General features: G+C 48.2%; 3 protein-coding genes across 5 annotated transcripts in view; 2 read left to right on the forward strand and 1 right to left on the reverse strand.

Annotated features, from left to right (window-relative positions):
* The window catches only part of LOC117808886 (protein disulfide-isomerase TMX3-like), an 11,631-nt gene extending 10,417 nt beyond the window's left edge, over positions 1-1,214 (forward strand). For both annotated transcript variants that reach the window (XM_034678559.1, XM_034678560.1), the window contains exon 16: positions 931-1,214. In XM_034678559.1, the coding sequence (XP_034534450.1) occupies positions 931-1,128 (198 nt within the window). In that variant the 3' untranslated portion in view covers positions 1,129-1,214. The remainder of the gene's footprint in view (positions 1-930) is intronic.
* Positions 1,215-2,569: 1,355 nt separating this feature from the next.
* Positions 2,570-10,840, forward strand: cdyl (chromodomain protein, Y-like). Its single transcript, XM_034678561.1, has 7 exons — positions 2,570-2,793; positions 5,499-6,243; positions 6,699-6,952; positions 7,450-7,622; positions 7,724-7,934; positions 9,325-9,468; positions 9,611-10,840. The coding sequence occupies exons 1-7, from the start codon at positions 2,770-2,772 to the stop codon at positions 9,767-9,769; spliced, it is 1,710 nt and encodes a 569-aa protein (XP_034534452.1). The 5' UTR covers positions 2,570-2,769; the 3' UTR covers positions 9,770-10,840.
* Positions 10,841-10,914: 74 nt separating this feature from the next.
* Positions 10,915-12,500, reverse strand: part of rpp40 (ribonuclease P/MRP 40 subunit) — a 5,708-nt gene continuing 4,122 nt past the window's right edge. Inside the window, exons 8-9 of one of the 2 annotated variants that reach the window (XM_034678562.1) lie at positions 11,239-11,444; positions 10,915-11,152 (exon numbers count right to left, since the gene is read on the reverse strand). In XM_034678562.1, coding sequence (XP_034534453.1) covers positions 11,246-11,444 — 199 coding nt within the window. In that variant the 3' untranslated portion in view covers positions 10,915-11,152; positions 11,239-11,245. Of the gene's footprint in view, positions 11,445-12,500 lie in introns of both variants that reach the window. The other variant, XM_034678563.1, reaches the window with a different exon arrangement.

Below are 12,500 nucleotides of genomic sequence, written 5' to 3' on the forward strand. Positions count from 1 at the left end.
GACCTGCCTCCTGCCTCCTGTCCTCTTTCTCCTGTCTCGGTGACTTCTGACCTGCCTCCTGCCTCCTGTCCTCTTTCTCCTGTCTCGGTGACTTCTGACCTGCCTCCTGTCCTCTGTCTCCTGTCTCCTGTCCTCTGTCTCCTGTCTCGGTGACTTCTGACCTGCCTTCTGCCTCCTGTCCTCTGTCTCCTGTCTCCTGTCTCCTGTCTCCTGCCTCCTGCCTCCTGTCCTCTTTCTCCTGTCTCGGTGACTTCTGACCTGCCTCCTGCCTCCTGTCCTCTTTCTCCTGTCTCGGTGACTTCTGACCTGCCTCCTGCCTCCTGTCCTCTTTCTCCTGTCTCCTGTCTCCTGTCCTCTGTGTCCTGTCTCCTGTCTCGGTGACTTCTGACCTGCCTCCTGCCTCCTGTCCTCTGTCTCCTGTCTCGGTGACTTCTGACCTGCCTCCTGCCTCCTGTCCTCTGTCTCCTGTCTCGGTGACTTCTGACCTGCCTCCTGCCTCCTGTCCTCTGTCTCCTGTCTCGGTGACTTCTGACCTGATTCCTGTCTCCTGTCTCCTGTCTCCTGTTTCCTGTGTCCTGTGTCCTGTGTCCTGTCTCCTGTCTCCTGTTTTCTGCTTCATGTCTCCTGTCTCCTGTTTCCTGTTTCCCGTCTCCTGTTTCCTGTTTCCTGTTTCCTGTCTCCTGTTTCCTGTTTCCTGTTTCCTGTCCTCGGTCCTCTGTCTCCTGTCTCGGTGACTTCTGACCTGCCTCCTGTCCTCTTTCTCCTGTCTCCTGTCCTCTGTCTCCCATCTCCTGTCTCCTGCCTCCTGTCCTCTGTCTCCTGTCTCCTGCCCTCTGTCTCCTGTCCTCTGTCTCCTGTCTCGGTGACTTCTGACCTGTCTCCTGTCTCCTGTCTCCTGTCTCCTGTTTCCTGTCTCCTTTGCTGGTCCAGCCCGTGTTCAGTCAGGCACCGGTGCTTGGGTTCTTCCTGCTCGGCGTCCCGGTCTGCCTCACCGCGGTCTTCTGCTTCCTGTGCCTGAAGAAACGTCCCACCGTGTACGAAGAAGACGAGGACGATGACGGGGATGGCGTGCTTCTAGCTTCGTCGGTTCAGCGACGCAAAAAACCGACGGACAAAAAGTCTGACTGATGAAGGCGATCAGGGGGAAGAGCTTAACGGGGGAATAAAGATGACATCATGTTTGTGTTGAAATAAATAAAGATCAGTTCACATGTGGTCGTCTTCTCTTCGTATGATCCTCAGAGACCGTCTCAGGAGCTCGTTGATATTCAGCGTGTTACATTTATATGATCCATATTCTCTGCTCATCGAGGTAGAGCCTTCAGTTATCAGACCCCTCTCCTTTGGAATCATCTACCAGTCAGGGTCCGGGAGGCAGACCCCCTCTCTACTTTTAAGAGTAGGCTTCAAACTTTCCTTTTTGATAAAGCTTATAGTTAGAGCTGGATCAGGCTTGGACCAGGTCTTAGTTATGCTGCTATAGGCTTAGACTGACACACTGGGATCCTGTCTTTCCCTCTCTCTCCTCTCTCTGCCTGTCTCTCACTTTAACTCTTCCTGTCCCATTAAAGTTACTAACCATAGACCTTTCTGGAGTCCCTGAGCTCCCTTGTCTCGTAGGTTCCTCTGGATCTCTGCTGCTGTGGACGTGGTCCAGACTCCAGCTGCTACAACTACTACTATCCGTCTCCCCACTATCATCTCTCTCTCTCTCTTCATCTCCCTCTATCCCTCTCTCCAACACGGTCTCAGCAGATGTGTGTCTAACATGAGTCTGGTCCTGCTGGAGGTTTCTGCCTGTTAAAGGAAGTTTGTCCTTGCCACTGTAACTTGCTAAATGCTGCAAAGTGCTCTGCTCATGGTGGATTAAGATGAGATCAGACTGAGTCCTGTCTGGAAGATGGGACTGGATCTGATCAGGTCTAGATGTTGGGTCTTTGTTAATAATAGAACATACAGTACGGTCTAGACCGGCTCTGTTTGGAAAGAGTCTGAGGAGAACGCTTGTTGTGATTTATAAATAAAGATTGATTGTATATGCCCGTTAATGTATGGCCAATCAAAAGACCTCATTGCTGAGTGTGTGTGTGTGTGTGTGTTGTATGTGTTGTATGTGTGTGTTGTGTGTGTTGTATGTGTGACTGTATGTGTGTGTGTGACTGTATGTGTGTGAGACTGTATGTGTGTGTGACTGTATGTGTGTGTGTGTGACTGTATGTGTCTGTATGTGTGTGTGTGTATATGTGTGTGTGTGTGACTGTATGTGTGTGTGTGTGTCTGTATGTGTGTGTGTGTGTGTGACTGTATGTGTGTGTGTGTGTCTGTATGTGTGTGTGTGTGTGACTGGATGTGTGTGTGTGTGTGTATGTGCGTGTGACTGTGTGTGTGTGACTGTGTGTGTGTGTGTGTGTGTGTGTGTGAGTGAGTGTGTGTTGTATCTTTTGTGTCACTAAAGTATTTCATCATCATTAAAAAGCCGCCATGACGTCATCGTGAGGCTACATTTTGCGCTTAAACAATAAAGAGGAGAAGTGTCCTTTCACAATAAAATCCCCAGCTTCCTGGCAGGGGGCTTTTATTTCGGTCAGTCAAACCGGATGTTGGGTGTAGCACAGTGCTAACAGCTAACAGCTAGCCAACAGAGATAAAGTCGCTGGTCTGCGCTCTGTCGGACCCAGACCCGGACCCGGACCCGGACTCGGTGCCCTGGTTCTCTCATGCTGGTCTAAGGACTCCTCTCGAAGCTGCTCGCGCACGCGCTCTGTCTCCATGGCGACGGAGGAGTTCTATGAGGTGATGCGCCCTGATGCTAACATGCTAACATGCTAACAGCAAAGTTAGGATTGAACTTCTTAAAGTTTCTACCGGATCAGGTTCAGACCAGCTGACCGGGGGAGGGGTTACAGCTAGTTACAGCTAGTTACAGCTAGTTACAGCTAGTTCACTAACTTAGTTATAGAGAGTGGGAGCGAGTTAACAGAAACTACAGTTAGCTTACAGAGTTAGCTCAGAGTTAGCTCAGAGTTAGCTCAGTGTTAGCTCAGCGTTAGCTCAGCGTTAGCTCAGCGTTAGCTCAGTGTCTGACTCCAGCTTCTTATTAAACTCAGTAAACTTTAAATCAGCTTCAGACAAACTTTCATCATCTTTAAAATGTCGCTTTATTTTGTAGTGTTTATTTTCCTTCAAAATAAAACTTCCTGTTAAAGGTCAGATTAATAAAATAAACATCAGTCTCAAGTTAATACACCGAGACTGTTCAAGGATCCACCTGAGGACAGTTTATATTAAAGTTACAGTTTATATTTATTAAAATATTAAAGATAAACTCACATTATATTAATGGAACTAACATTTTAATAAAGTAACATTTTAATAAAGTAACACTTTAATAAAGTAACATTTTAATAAAGTAACATTTTATTAAACTAACATTTTAATAAAGTAACATTTTATTAAACTAACATTTTATTAAACTAACATTTTATTAAAGTAACATTTTATTAAAGTAACATTTTAATAAAGTAACACTTTAATAAAGTAACACTTTAATAAAGTAACACTTTATTAAACTAACATTTTATTAAACTAACATTTTAATAAAGTAACATTTTATTAAACTAACATTTTATTAAACTAACATTTTATTAAAGTAACATTTTATTAAAGTAACATTTTAATAAAGTTACATTTTAATAAAGTAACATTTTAATAAAGTAACATTTTATTAAAGTAACATTTTAATAAAGTTACATTTTATTAAAGTAACATTTTAATAAAGTTACATTTTATTGATAAAAACTAACAGTGTGTGTGTGTGTGTTACTGTGTGTGGCTGTGTGTGTGTGTGACTGTATGTGTGTGTGACTGTGTGTGTGACTGTGTGTGTGTGTGTGTGTGTGTGTGAGTGTGTGTGACTGTGTGTGTGTGACTGTATGTGTGTGTGACTGTGTGTGTGTGACTGTATGTGTGTGACTGTGTGTGTGTGTGACTGACTGTATGTGTGTATCTGTATGTGTGAGTGTGTATGTGTGACTGTATGTGTGTGAGACTGTATGTGTGTGTGTGTGTGTGTGTGTGTGTGTGTGTATGTGTAAACTGTGTGTAGCTGACCTCAGTGTGTGTGTGTGTGTGTAAACTGTGTGTGGCTGACCTCAGTGTGTGTGTGAGTGTGTGTGTAGCTGACCTGTGTGTGTGTGTGTGTGTGAGTGTGTGTGTAAACTGTGTGTAGCTGACCTCAGTGTGTGTGTGAGTGTGTGTGTAGCTGACCTGTGTGTGTGTGTGTGTGTGTGTAAAAACTGAGCGTAGCTGACCTCAGTGTGTGTGTGTGTGTGTGTGTGTGTGTGTGAGTGTGTGTGTAGCTGACCTCAGTGTGTGTGAGTGTGTGTGTGTGTAAACTGAGTGTAGCTGACCTCAGTGTGTGTGAGTGTGTGTGTAGCTGATCTCAGTGTGTGTGTGTGTGTGTGTAAACAGTGTGTAGCTGACCTCAGTGTGTGTGTGTGCGTGTGTGTAAACAGTGTGTAGCTGACCTCAGTGTGTGTGTGTGTGTGTAAACAGTGTGTAGCTGATCTCAGTGTGTGTGTGTGTGTGTGTGTGTGTGTGTGTGTAAACAGTATGTAGCTGACCTCAGTGTGTGTGTGTGTGTGTGTAAACAGTGTGTAGCTGACCTCAGTGTGTGTGTGTGTGTGCGTGTGTAAACAGTGTGTAGCTGACCTCAGTGTGTGTGTGTGTGTGTGTAAAGAGTGTGTAGCTGATCTCAGTGTGTGTGTGTGTGTGTGTAAACAGTGTGTAGCTGACCTCAGTGTGTGTGTGTGTGTAAACAGTGTGTAGCTGACCTCAGTGTGTGTGTGTGTGTGTGTGTGTGTGTGTAAACAGTGTGTAGCTGATCTCAGTGTGTGTGTGTGTAAACAGTGTGTAGCTGATCTCAGTGTGTGTGTGTGTGTGTGTGTGTGTAAACAGTGTGTAGCTGACCTCAGTGTGTGTGTGTGTAAAAACAGTGTGTAGCTGACCTCAGTGTGTGTGTGTGTGTAAACAGTGTGTAGCTGACCTCAGTGTGTGTGTGTGTAAACAGTGTGTAGCTGACCTCAGTGTGTGTGTGTGTAAACAGTGTGTAGCTGACCTTAGTGTGTGTGTGTGTGTGTGTGTGTGTAAACAGTGTGTAGCTGACCTCAGTGTGTGTGTGTGTGTGTGTGTGTGTGTAAAAACAGTGTGTAGCTGACCTCAGTGTGTGTGTGTGTAAACAGTGTGTAGCTGACCTTAGTGTGTGTGTGTGTGTGTGTGTGTGTGTGTGTGTGTGTAAACAGTGTGTAGCTGACCTTAGTGTGTGTGTGTGTGTGTGTGTGTGTAAACAGTGTGTAGCTGACCTTAGTGTGTGTGTGTGTGTGTGTGTGTGTGTAAACAGTGTGTAGCTGACCTTAGTGTGTGTGTGTGTGTGTGTGTGTCTGTGTGTGTGTGTGTAAACAGTGTGTAGCTGACCTCAGTGTGTGTGTGTGTTCCTGCAGGTGGAGAGGATCGTGGATAAGAGGCGGAGTAAGAGGGGGCGGGCGGAGTACCTGGTGAGGTGGCGAGGGTACGGGTCAGAGGGGGACACCTGGGAGCCTGAGGGTCACCTGTCCACCTGTATGATCTACATCCACGACTTCAACCGCCAGCAGGCGGAGCGGCAGAGAGACGCCACCTTACTGCGCTCCACCCGTAGCTCGCCCAGCCTGCTCTGCATCCCCGCCCACAGGCCGCCCTACAGGCCACCGCCGCCAGCCTCTCGCAGTGACATCAGCAGTGACATCAGCAGGGGTTTAAGAGGAGGCTGTGACCTGAAACCTGCTCTGAGTCCAGCTCTTCAGCCCTCTGTCGGACTCATTAGCCCCGCCCCCAGCAGCTCCCAGCAGCCCCTGCAGGCCGGCAGTATGAGCGGCGGTCTGATGTCAGCGTCTCCAGTCGGCTCCGCCCGCCGGGGCTTGGACCTGTCAAAGACCGGCATCAAGATTCTGGTCCCCAAGAGCCCGATGAACAGCCGCCCGGACTCAGAGGAGTCCCCGAGCGAGGCGGCTCACGGCCTGGAGGCGGGCGCTCAGGAGGCTCACCTGGTCCCACCTGAGGTCGCGCTGCTGGAGAAACCTGCAGGGGTCCAGCTGGGCCCCGGAGAGGAGAGGGCCCGCATGGGGACCAGGCCTCGCAGCCTGAACCCCCCACCCCCTCCACAGGTCCCCATCACACCTGCAGCCATGCGTTCCCTTGGAGACATAGGTGAGGTCAAAGGTCACACACCACAGAGACTGTCACACCTGACTGTGGCTGTTTTCAAACTGCCTACTATCCTAGTCTGTCCCGACCCAGTCTAAGTCCAGTATGTAGTCTGTGAACAAGAGCAAAACCTGCAGTCTGATGAACTCCCCGGATCTAGTACTGATTCAGGAACACGTCTCAGTCTATATCAGACCAGAGGAGTCAGTCAGTCAGTCAGTCCAGGTCTGGGTCTGGGTCTGGGTCTAGGTCACTAAGTGAAACCCTCGTTAACGTTGAAAGGCCGCTAGCAGCCACTCTGAGATCCAGACTCATGTCTGAGGGTACCTGTCCTACCTGCAGTACCGAGCTGCTAGTCTGTGATTGGCTGTCTCAGTATGCGCTTGATGACATCACACAGGCGCTGACCCTTTATGGTTAAATGAACACGTGAAGAGAACCCTGCTCTGTGTCCACAGGTAGCTCTCGGCTGATGGAGGCTGTTGCCGCCAACGGGTTAACGGGCGTGCAGAGCGCCGTTACCGGAGCGACCAGCGTGACCGGGAAGCGACGGATGGAGGAGCGGTCGGCGTTCGACAAACGTCTGAGGTTCAGCGTGCGCCAGACGGAGAGCGCGTACCGATACCGGGACATCGTGGTCAAGAAACAAGATGGCTTCACCCACATCCTGCTGTCCACCAAGAGCTCCGAGAACAACACGCTCAACCCTGAGGTGAGGCCACGCCCACACAGGTCCAACCAGGACCACAGCCCTGAGCCTTAGGCCACTCCCACACAGGTCCAACCAGGACCACAGCCCTGAGCCTTAGGCCACTCCCACACAGGTCCAACCAGGATCACAGCCCTGAGCCTTAGGCCACGCCCACACAGGTCAAACCATGATCACAGCCCTGAGCCTTAGGCCACTCCCACACAGGTCCAACCAGGACCACAGCCCTGAGCCTTAGGCCACTCCCACACAGGTCCAACCAGGATCACAGCCCTGAGCCTTAGGCCACTCCCACACAGGTCCAACCAGGACCACAGCCCTGAGCCTTAGGCCACTCCCACACAGGTCCAACCAGGATCACAGCCCTGAGCCTTAGGCCACGCCCACACAGGTCAAACCATGATCACCGCCCTGAGCCTTAGGCCACGCCCCTCTGAACTCAGGTAGCACCTGCTGAAGTTCACCTGAGCGCCATGTCTTCTTCTTCTTCTTCCTGTCAGGTGATGAAGGAGATCCAGAGTGCCATGGCGACAGCAGCGTCAGATGACAGTAAGCTGGTGGTACTCGGCGCCGTGGGCAGCGTCTTCTGCTGTGGCCTTGACTTCCTGTATTTCATCAGACGCCTTACTGACGACAGGAAGAAGGAAAGCATCAAGATGGCTGAAACCATCAGGTAACGTCGGCCGTCGACGGAGTGATTTATTGAGTCTATTTTCATTGACCCCTGACCTCTGACCCCTGACCTCTGACCTCTGACCCCTGACCCCTCCACAGGACCTTTGTCAACACCTTCATCCAGTTCAGGAAGCCCATAGTGGCGGCCGTGAACGGGCCGGCGCTCGGCCTCGGCGCAGCTCTCCTCCCGCTGTGTGACGTGGTGTGGGCCAATGAGAAGGCCTGGTTCCAGACGCCATACACATCCTACGGCCAGACGCCGGACGCATGCTCCTCCTTCACCTTCCCTCGCATCATGGGCCCGGCCTCGGTCAGTCTGCTACCAGGGTCCCCACAAGACCCTGTCCTTACATAGTCATCATCATCATGTCATGTCGTGTTTCGTGCTAACAGAAGCGTTGTGTTTCGTGCTAACAGAAGCATTGTGTTTCGTGCTAACAGAAGCATTGTGTTTCGTGCTAACAGAAGCGTTGTGTTTCATGCTAACAAAAGCGTTGTGTTTCATGCTAACAAAAGCGCTGTGTTTCATGCTAACAAAAGCGTTGTGTTTCATGCTAACAGAAGCGTTGTGTTTCATGCTAACAAAAGCGTTGTGTTTCATGCTAACAAAAGCGCTGTGTTTCATGCTAACAAAAGCGTTGTGTTTCATGCTAACAAGCGTTGTGTTTCATGCTAACAGAAGCGTTGTGTTTTATGCTAACAGAAGCGTCGTGTTTCATGCTAACAAAAGCGTTGTGTTTCATGCTAACAAGCGTTGTGTTTCATGCTAACAGAAGCGTTGTGTTTTATGCTAACAGAAGCGTTGTGTTTCATGCTAACAAAAGCGTTGTTTCATGCTAACAGAAGCGTTGGGTTTAATGCTAACAAAAGCGTTGTTTCATGCTGACAGAAGCGTCGTGTTTCATGCTAACAGAAGCGTCGTGTTTTATGCTAACAGAAGCGTCGTGTTTCATGCTAACAAAAGCGTTGTGTTTCATGCTAACAGAAGCGTTGTGTTTCATGCTAACAGAAGCGTTGTGTTTTATGCTAACAGAAGCGTTGTGCTTTTGCTAACAAAAGATTTGTGTTTCATGCTAACAGAAGCGTTGTGTTTTATGCTAACAGAAGCGTTGTGTTTCATGCTAACAGAAGCGTTGTGTTTCATGCTAACAGAAGCGTCGTGTTTCATGCTAACAGAAGCCTTGTTTCATGCTAACAGAAGCGTTGTGTTTCATGCTAACAGAAGCGTCGCGTTTCATGCTAACAGAAGCGTCGTGTTTCATGCTAACAGAAGCGTTGTTTCATGCTAACAGAAGCATTGTGTTTCATGCTAACAGAAGCGTCGCGTTTCATGCTAACAGAAGCGTTGTGTTTCATGCTAACAGAAGGGTTGTGTTTCATGCTAACAGAAGCGTTGTGTTTCATGCTAACCGAAGCGTTGTGTTTCATGCTAACAGAAGCGTCGTGTTTCATGCTAGCAGAAGCGTCGTGTTTCATGCTAACAGAAGCGTTGTGTTTCATGCTTACAGAAGCGTCGTGTTTCATGCTAACAGAAGCGTCGTGTTTCATGCTAACCGAAGCGTTGTGTTTCATGCTAACAGAAGCGTTGTGTTTCATGCTAGCAGAAGCGTCGTGTTTCATGCTAACAGAAGCGTTGTGTTTCATGCTAACAGAAGCGTCGTGTTTCATGCTAACAGAAGCTTTGTGTTTCATGCTAACAGGCTAACGAGCTGCTGCTGAGTGGCAGGAAGTTGACGGCTCAGGAGGCGTGTTCTAAAGGTCTGGTGTCTCAGGTTCTCTGGCCGGGAACCTTCACACAGGAAGTGATGCTGAGAATCAAAGAGCTGGTGACTGTCGATCTGCTGGTCAGTGTCTCACACACACACACACACACACACACACACACACACACACACACACACATAATGTACTCTGGCTGTGTGTCCAGTCCTCCTGTGCTCCTCTCTCCCTCTCTGAGTCGTTATGGTGTTGCTCTCCGTCCTGCAGGTTCTGCGTGAGTCCAAAGCCCTGATGAGGAACACCAGCCGCAGTGCTCTGGAGCAAGCCAACGAACGAGAGTGTGAAGCTCTGAAGAGAGTTTGGGGCTCGTCGCAGGGAACAGACTCCATCCTGCAGTACCTGCAGAGGAGGACCGAGCTCTGCTAGAACCTGGTTCTGAACCAGGACCAGGACTGGTCCCCTGTCCCAGCAGATTGTGAGCTGGATGTGTCTCCTGCAGCTGTTTGAATCATGGAGTCAGCTGAGCAAAAACTGTGCCCTTGTTCTCCTTCTCACCTGGTCCCCCAGGGATTCCCCAGGGTTCCACGGTGCTGCCCTCTGCTGTTCAGATCTCTTCTCCCTCGTATTATTTTATAACTTTATGTTTTTATTCCTGTTGATCCTGCAGAACAAACTGAGCTCAGCCTTAAAGTCTTCATGTTATGCTAAGCTAAGCTAAGCTAAGCTAAACTCAGCGAAGTTAACAGTCCTGGATCTTGTACCCTGTGCATCACAAAGAGATAAAGTACGAACATGTGGTTTATAAAATGTTGGACTGTTTCTTTAACAGAGGTGATGTCTGACCTCCCAGAATCCTCTCTGATTAATTTAAACATGGAGGGCAACAGGAAGTGGAGGCTGAGCTCAAACAGGAAGTGGGGGCTGAGCTCAAACAGGAAGTGGGGGCTGAGCTCAAACAGGAAGTGGAGGCTGAGCTCAAACAGGAAGTGAACTCACAGTGACACCTCCATCGTCAGGGGGTAATGATCTCTGCGTCCTGAGGGGGGCGCTGATGGGATGGGATAACCTGAGAGCAAGCAGCACTTTGACAGAAAGGAATTATGGGTAATTACTGACTGATGACGGACTGAGGTCATGTGACCAGGTACCAAAAGAGCTGACAAGGATCATGGTCTGACCAGGTACCAGGAGAGCTGAACAGGATCAGGGTCTGACCAGTATCAAGGACTGACCAGGATCAGGGTCTGACAAGGATCAGGATCAGGGTCTGACATGGATCAGGATCTGACCAGGATCAGCGGTCTGATTAGGATCAGGGTCTGACCAGGATCAGAGTCTGACCAGTATCAAGGACTGACCCGGATCAGGGTCTGACGAGGATCAGGATCAGGGTCTGACATGGATCAGGACTAGGATCAGGATCTGACCAGGATCAGGGTCTGACCAGGATCATGTGTTTCAGTATCTAGCGTAAAATAAACTGATAGAAAAAACAAAGTTGATATTTGTCTGTGTGTGTGTGTGTGTGTGTGTGTGTGTGTGTCTTTTCAGAATAAGAGTCTGCTGGAACAAACACTTTGAACACAAACTTTATTTTCTTAATAATTTCACTTCCTGTTCAAAACTCAGGGAATATAAAAAACTCAAACCGGTCAAAGAACAGGTCCTCAACCTGCGGCTCCTGACCCCACGGGGTCAATGACATCATAACGACCACGACTCAGTAACGTCATCATTCACAAAAAACACTCCTCAAAGGTCCTCCTTCAGACTCTGACCACACCTGAACCTCATCGCAAGGAGGGGACAGGTGTGATCAGGGGGGACAGGTGTGGACAGGGGGGACAGGTGTGGTCTGGGGGGACAGGTGTGGTCAGGGGGGACAGGTGTGGACACGTGTGGTCAGGGGGGACAGGTGTCATGTGCTCCTGTAGCCTGGTGCAGGTAGTAGGTCTGGTCGTGGACCATCAGCAGACTGTAGAAGTTGTCTCCTCCTCTCAGGACTCCGTGTTCATTGTCGCCCCAGGAAACTGGACTGTCGACAAAACCATGAACTGTCAGGGACGCCCAGGACTCTAAGTGAGGCTGCTCCAGGGAAGACCTGCAGGACAGGTGAGGACACATCAAAGGTGTTTACATGAGAAGCCTTGCAGTGGGACTCAGGAACCTTCTGCTGGTTCCTGGTTCCTGTCTAAACTTCAGCCTTAATCTACGGAGTGTACGATAACTTAATCCTTAATCTACGAAGTGTACGATAACTTAATCCTTAATCTACGGAGTGTACGATAACTGAATCCTTAATCTACGGAGTGTACGATAACTTAATCCTTAATCTACGGAGTGTACGATAACTTAATCCTTAATCTACGAAGTGTACGATAACTTAATCCTTAATCTACGAAGTGTACGATAACTTAATCCTTAATCTACGAAGTGTACGATAATTTAATCCTTAATCTACGGAGTGTACGATAACTTAATCCTTAATCTACGGAGTGTACGATAACTTAATCCTTAATCTACGGAGTGTACGATAACTGAATCCTTAATCTACGAAGTGTACGATAACTGAATCCTTAATCTAAGGAGTGTACGATAACTGAATCCTTAATCTACGGAGTGTACGATAACTGAATCCTTAATCTACGGAGTGTACGATAACTTAATCCTTAATCTACGGAGTGTACGATGACTTAATCCTTAATCTACGAAGTGTACGATAACTGAATCCTTAATCTACGGAGTGTACGATAACTTAATCCTTAATCTACGAAGTGTACGATAACTGAATCCTTAATCTACGGAGTGTACGATAACTGAATCCTTAATCTACGGAGTGTACGATAACTTAATCCTTAATCTACGAAGTGTACGATAACTTAATCCTTAATCTACGAAGTGTACGATAACTTAATCCTTAATCTACGGAGTGTACGATAATTTAATCCTTAATCTACGAAGTGTACGATAACTGAATCCTTAATCTACGGAGTGTACGATAACTTAATCCTTAATCTACGGAGTGTACGATAACTTAATCCTTAATCTACGGAGTGTACGATAACTGAATCCTTAATCTACGGAGTGTACGATAACTGAATCCTTAATCTACGGAGTGTACGATAACTGAATCCTTAATCTACGGAGTGTACGATAA

The sequence above is a fragment of the Notolabrus celidotus genome, unplaced genomic scaffold, assembly GCF_009762535.1.
Source record: "Notolabrus celidotus isolate fNotCel1 unplaced genomic scaffold, fNotCel1.pri scaffold_172_arrow_ctg1, whole genome shotgun sequence".
Classification (NCBI taxonomy): domain Eukaryota; kingdom Metazoa; phylum Chordata; class Actinopteri; order Labriformes; family Labridae; genus Notolabrus; species Notolabrus celidotus.

Bases quoted from the DNA above. Each gene is read 5' to 3' on its own strand.
- cdyl (XM_034678561.1), top strand. From the start codon at position 2,770: ATGGCGACGGAGGAGTTCTATGAG. The intron at 7,935-9,324 runs GTCAGTCTGCTA...TCATGCTAACAG, and splicing joins GCATCATGGGCCCGGCCTCG to GCTAACGAGCTGCTGCTGAG. The intron at 9,469-9,610 runs GTCAGTGTCTCA...TCCGTCCTGCAG, and splicing joins TGGTGACTGTCGATCTGCTG to GTTCTGCGTGAGTCCAAAGC.